General features: G+C 39.0%; 1 protein-coding gene across 2 annotated transcripts in view; it reads right to left on the bottom strand.

Annotated features, from left to right (window-relative positions):
• Positions 1-726: 726 nt before the first annotated feature.
• Positions 727-6542, bottom strand: part of sod3.S (superoxide dismutase 3 S homeolog) — a 31465-nt gene continuing 25649 nt past the window's right edge. The window contains exons 2-3 of one of the 2 annotated variants that reach the window (XM_018243074.2): positions 5715-5829; positions 727-1784 (exon numbers count right to left, since the gene is read on the bottom strand). In XM_018243074.2, the coding sequence (XP_018098563.1) occupies positions 1051-1770 (720 nt within the window). In that variant the 5' untranslated portion in view covers positions 1771-1784; positions 5715-5829 and the 3' untranslated portion in view covers positions 727-1050. The remainder of the gene's footprint in view (positions 1785-5714; positions 5830-6542) is intronic. The other variant, XM_018243075.2, reaches the window with a different exon arrangement.

Below are 6542 nucleotides of genomic sequence, written 5' to 3'. Positions count from 1 at the left end.
TGTATACAGTTATGGGACCTGTTATCCAGTATGCTCGGGATCTGGGGTTTTCAAGATAAGGGATCTTTCCTTAATTTCGATGTTCAAGTCTACTAGAAAATCATATAAACATTAAATTAACCCAATAGACTGGTTTTGCTTCAAATAAGGATTAATTATATCTTATTTTGGTACTGTTTTATTATAATAGAGGAAAATTAAATCATTGTTAAAATTTGGATCATTTGATTGAAATGGAGTCAATGGGGTATATTTATCAAAGAGTGAAGTTAATAGTGAAGTTCCGCCACTAGAGTGAAATTACGCCACTCTCCATTCATTTCTATTGGATTTTTATAGGTGTATTTATCAAAGGGTGAAGTTAATAGTGAAGTTCTGCCACTAGAGTGAAATTCCGCCACTCTCCATTCATTTCTATGGGATTTTTATAGGAGTATTTATCAAAGGGTGAACTTTCACCCATTGATAAATACTTCTTTCAAAATCCCATAGAAATGAATGGAGAGCTGCGTAATTTCACTCTAGTGGCGGAACTTCACTCTTTGATAAATTTACCCCTATGGGAGACGGCCTTTTCGTAATTCAGAGCTTTCTGGATAACTGGTTTCCGGTTAATGGACCTGTATATTGGTTCTGTTTGGTCTAAAACAGTGAAGCTTTATAGTATTTGCTACATTTCTAGTGTAGTTACCTTCAGCAACCAATCAGAAGTTAGCGTTTTACAGGTTCAGTGTTATTTGAATGATACAACCATTCAAATGCTTTATTTTATCAGTAAAGGCAATTTTTTATTTTAAAGCAAGTACATATGTCATTCTATAAGCAGATACATTTTACCCAAGATAAGTAATAGTGATAGTGACTCTTTTGTGGTGTATTAACAACCTGAGCCCCTCCCTGTCTAGGTATTTATGTAGACCCGACAGGTTCATATGGTGAACAGTAATGGAGTGAGTTTATTTAAAATGGTGTTGGTGACGGATCCAATGGAAAAAGGATATATTGGCTGGCAAGTCACAACATAGTTGTAATCTTGGCGTTTATTGTCGATTAACCTTTTTTTACCCGTCTGGAAAACCTGAGACTCCTTGGTGCTGCACTGTCTTGGATATACTTTTCCCAGTTATTTTTACTGCTGGATCCAATGATGCAACAAGCCAGACGTTTTCCTGCATTTCCATTTTCCAAACTGGCCTGATTGTTGCCTTTGCCAAGATCATCCGCTTGTTTGTGGACCACAATGGATCTGCCGATGACAGAGGATGGACCAAAGAGCGTGGCATCAAGATTTGCAAGAAATTTTTGGATCTTTCCATCCCTGACACGGAAATTGCCAAAATCGCCAGGATGATGTGGGTGGTCTACAGAATTAGGGTTGTAGTGGCCACCGGCAGAGTCACACCCGTCTGTTAGATCGCCATATTTGTGTATGTGAATAGCTCTTGTTGACTGATTGGCATCAGTTGGAAACCCTTCTAAATCAAAAATGGCTTCCAGCCTGCCACTAGGGAAAACCTGCTTAAACAGCACAAGCCCCATCACTTTTATCTCTGATGATTCCAGTTTGGAGCTGGGACTTACACTACAGGTTGCATAGGCAATGCCATCGTTATCCACCGGCTTCATGTTGAGAAAGTTTAACCACAGCTCATTGACTTTTTTGTTTGTATCTGCCAGAAGTTCCTCCTCAACCGGTTTCACGATTTCTGATCTCGCACTGAGCACTGCGCAAATGGTGAAGACCTCGGCCATGTAAAACAGATGATTCATGGTGGGAACAATCTCTGAAAAACACAAGAAGATACAATGGTTTACAGAAAAAAACACAGCAAATGTGGATAAGCCAACTCTTCCCAACATTCTCAGAAAAGGGTTTCTATGGCTGCTGCCAAAAAATGTGATCTACTATCTCTTATTTCTCCTGAGATGCCATGGAGTGCTGGGAGTCGTCGTTCAATGACGACTATAGGTTATAGTTGAGCAATCCTTCTTTATATAAATTGGACCTAGTTTTCCCAAGCCTGACCATTCTAAAGCTAAAGAATAGTGATGCCAAAGCAAAGGATTTCTGCCTGATTTGCCCAACCATTCCCTGGACACATGGGTCTGCTCTGATATATGGCCCTGGGCTAGGAGTATATATTGTGCCCACGGAGACCCTTTTGACCCATTAGTGCATCTATGCGATCCTTACCTGATGGGATTTCTTTAAGGAACAGTTCAGTGTAAAAATTAAAACTGGCTAAATATTTAGGCTGTGCAAAAAAAAAATTTCTAATATAGAACAGAACACTGCTTTTCAGCTCTCTAAAGGTGGCCATAACAATTACGATCTTTCTTGGAAAAGATCTTTCCAAGAAATATCGTTTGTTTCAATACACAGGTGTAGAGCTGAATCATCCGATATACAGGTAAGAAACAATAGAACTCTACCTGTATCTGACGACTCAAAATTTTCCATCCAGCCCGATTGACGAGCCGAACGATATCCAAGTCTTCTGCCGATATCGGTCAGCTCTTTTCCCACCATACACGCACCTAATATCATATGAAAATTTGTTTCATACAATATTATCTGTTCGTATGGCCACCTTAACTCTGAGTTAGTCAGTGACTTGAAGGGGGGGCCACATGGGACATAACAGTTCAGTGAGTTTGCAATTGATCCTCAGCATTCAGCTCAGATTCAAAAGCAACAGTTATGACCCATGAGGCCCCCTCAAGTCTCTGATTGGTTACTGCCTGGAGAGCTGAAAAGCAGGAAGTAGTGTTCTAACTATTATGTTAGACATCCAGTCACTCCAGCCTTTATACATTACATTTTTGGCTAACCAACTATATTGAAAACATTTTTTTTATTTTGCACAGATTATCTATTTACCCAGTTTTTATTTTTACACTTTTACAATTGCTTTAAAGGGATTCTGTCATGATTTTTGTGGTGTAGGTTTTATTTCTAAATTACACTATTTACACTGCAAATAATTCACTCTACCATATAAAATTTAATTCCTGAACCAGCAAGTATATTTTTTTTTAGTTGTAATATAGGTGTGTACGTGCATCTCAGGTAATTTTGCCTGGTCATGTGCTTTCAGAAAGAGCCAGCACTTTAGGATGGAACTGCTTTCTGGCAGGCTGTTGTTTCTCCTACTCAATGTAACTGAATGTGTCGCAGTGGGACCTGGATTTTACTATTGAGTGCTGTTCTTAGATCTACCAGGCAGCTGTTATCTTGTGTTAGGGAGCTGCTATCTGGTTACCTTCCCATTGTTCTGCTGATGGGGGGGGTTATATCACTCAACTTGCAGTAAAGAGTGAAGTTTATCAGAGCACAAGTCACATGACTGATGGCAGCTGGGAAACTGACAATATGTCTAGCCCCATGTCAGATTTCACAATTAAATATAGAAAAATCTTTATTTGCTCTTTTGAGAAATGGATTTCCGTGCCGAATTCTGCTGGAGCAACACTATTAACTGATGCATTATATGTTAATAATGCATTTTGAAAAAAACGTTTCCCCATGACAGTATCACTTTAACCAAATGGAATATCTGACTGATTTTCGACCCCAAGGGCTCCATGCACAGGCTGACGAGCCCATGACTTGACTTGGCAGCTCTTATAGGCTCATTTATGGCTTGCTTTCTTTGAAAAATTTAATCAATTCTAGGCATTATTTTCATTTATTTGCAGAATATGGAACATATGTATGTATAACTTTATTTGTAAAGTGCTGGAAGGAGACCCACAGAGCCGAACAATGCATAAAAGTACACACAGGCAGAACAAGTAACATAATAAGTACAATAGATATACACAAAGTACACAGAGTTTATATTAGGATACAGAGCTTAAAGAAGAAGGAAGGCTAAAATTAAGTAAGCTTTATTAGAAAGGTCTATATAAATACACCAGTAAACACTCAAAGTAATCCTCTGTCAAAAGAAACACATAATTTCTTTCCTTATATTGTGTACACATTGGCTTCTCTATCAGACTTCCTTCTTTCAGCTTAAACCTCCAGGGCTTGGGCTTGAGCATGCTCAGTTTGCTCCTCTCCCCCTCCCTGCTGTAATGTGAGCCCAGAGCAACGAGTGAGCAGGTAGAGACTCAGGAAGGAAGTGATGTCACACCAAGCTAATATGGCAGCTGCTATCCTAAACAAACAGAGAGCTTCTATAGCTGTTTCCTCAAGTATGGTAAAGCATTCTGCAGAATAAATATAGAATAAACTGCTTCAGTAGCTTTCCTTTAAGTGCCATGTGGTAAGAAAGACGGTAGGAAGAAGGTCCCTGCCCTATTGAGCTTACAATCTAAGTAGGTAGATAACAGACATGCACACATTGGAGGGCAAAAGTGCACAAGGTAAAGGCATTGTCCCTCAAGTACCAGGACTAGACTAATGTTCTAGTGCTCCAAAAGGTAGAATCTGACTTTTCTTTTCTTGAAGAGATTGAGAGAGCTTCTTATGGAGTGATCTAATGATATTGTTCATTTAGAGCAGAGCAAGTGTAACAGGAAAGACTTGCCAGGAGGAACGTTAAATAACTGCACACCCCAGGCAATACAAAGTTGACAAACAGGTCCTTGAGACTGGATTCTCTGATTGTATCAGTGACCATCACCATAATTCATTTGATTCATGATTCAATGTGCTTTATATATATATGTGTTGGTCAAAGAAGGGAATGTTGGTGCTAGTGCATCATTCAGCTAATCTGCCAATCAAGGGGCACTCATTGGGTCTTATTTATAAACACTGGGCATATTTGTAGCTGGGCAGTAACCCTTGGCAACCAATCAGATTATTGCTTTGTGTGTTCAACCTGCAGCTGGCTGAAAAAAAAAAAAAAAAAGCTAATCGCTGATTGGTTGCTATGGGTTACTGCCCAAGTGCTAATTTGCCCGGTGTTCATAAATGAGACCCATTGAGTTTCATATAAAGCTAAGACAGTAAAATCACATACAAAGGTTTGGACTGGGTAGAGTTTGGAATTGTCAGTTGTAAAATACCTTAATTCTTTTCTACAGCGGTACTGCTGATTTGCTCATGAGAGGTGGCTAGAAGAAAATGCCGCAATATCCTGATCTGATTCTGCACCGAGGGGCTGTATGGGAACAGACACCAATACTGACCAGGGAAAAAATTGCTTTGTTTTGTTGGGGTACTTCTTGCGCACAGAAGTTAATTAATATACAGGTATGGGACCTGTTAATTAGAATGCTGTAGACATGGGGCTTTCCTGATTTTTCTGTAATTTGGATCTTCATACCTTAAAGGGATACTGTCAGTTAATAGTGTTGCTCTAGCAGAATTCTGCACTGAAATCCATTTTTCAAACAGATTTTTTTATATTCAATTTTGAAATCTGACATGGGGCTAGACATATTGTCAATTTTCCAGCTGCCCCCAGTCATGTTTAGTAAATAACCCCCTTAGAATAGGTCTATCTTTAACATAGTGAAAGTTAACAATCAGGTTAACAAATCCACTTTAACTAAGTTAGTATAAAGCTATAATATAACATAAGTGATCCCTGGTAGGCAGCTTTGCTTACACACTGCAGATCACACATGCTAAAGGGTTAGAATGGAATATTTAAGATTGATATACCAAACCCTTATGACAAATGAGCACACAGAGAGGTAACACTACACATTATGATGGTATTCGAGTGCAAATGAAGGTAAGTGTAAAGGCTACATACCTTTTAGCACACCCTATAGACTCTCTATGTCTGGATTCTGCAGACAGGGAAGGGTGGGATGCACAAGTGAGTGTAGGCTCTGGAGCGCTTGGATAATATTACCCTGGGGGAGTGGCTGAAGGGAGAAAAGTGGGCACGTTAGAGAACAAACATTCCAGTCAAAGCTGTTTTTTTTGGAACTGATTCGACCCATTATCTGGTTGTGTAACCTCCAGGCAGCACGCCTCTCCTACAACTTATGCAACATTAATAAAGAGCTAAGAGCAACAAAAGAGATTTCTGGATTAAAGTAAAGTGAAAGAAGAGATAAGCTTTAAAGATACAGACATATAGACTGCTAGGGATCTGCTTTAGTAAACCTTCCCATAGTATCGTGTATGATAAATAACAAAATTGTTTCTGAAATCCTAATGTCTCAATTGTACCCTAACCTTTAGTTTGTAAACTCGAATTTGCCCTCTAATCCTATTGTACTCTGTAACCCTTGTTTGTTAGTCACCATTTATTCCCCGTTTGTTATAGCTGCTATGATATCTATACACCATATTTGCCAGTATGTTCTTATTCAGCGTATGCTACCTACCCTTGCAGATATGGCTGGGAAATAGAATTTAATTATACATGAGGCTGTGTAAATGCCAGCAGGAACAAGTTTGAGTCGATTATTTATGAAGAAGGAGCAAAATTCTAGCACAGTTTGCCATGTTTTTTTACCCATACTGCAGCATTCCCCCCAAGAATTCCAGTATAAAATAGAACATATCCCACTTTGCACACCAGATATTACTGCAGTTTCATTTACGTCATTTGTGGGTGCAAATTGCATTT

The sequence above is a fragment of the Xenopus laevis genome, chromosome 1S (assembly GCF_017654675.1).
Source record: "Xenopus laevis strain J_2021 chromosome 1S, Xenopus_laevis_v10.1, whole genome shotgun sequence".
Lineage (NCBI taxonomy): Eukaryota > Metazoa > Chordata > Amphibia > Anura > Pipidae > Xenopus > Xenopus laevis.
This window is presented reverse-complemented; position numbering and strand designations above follow the sequence as displayed.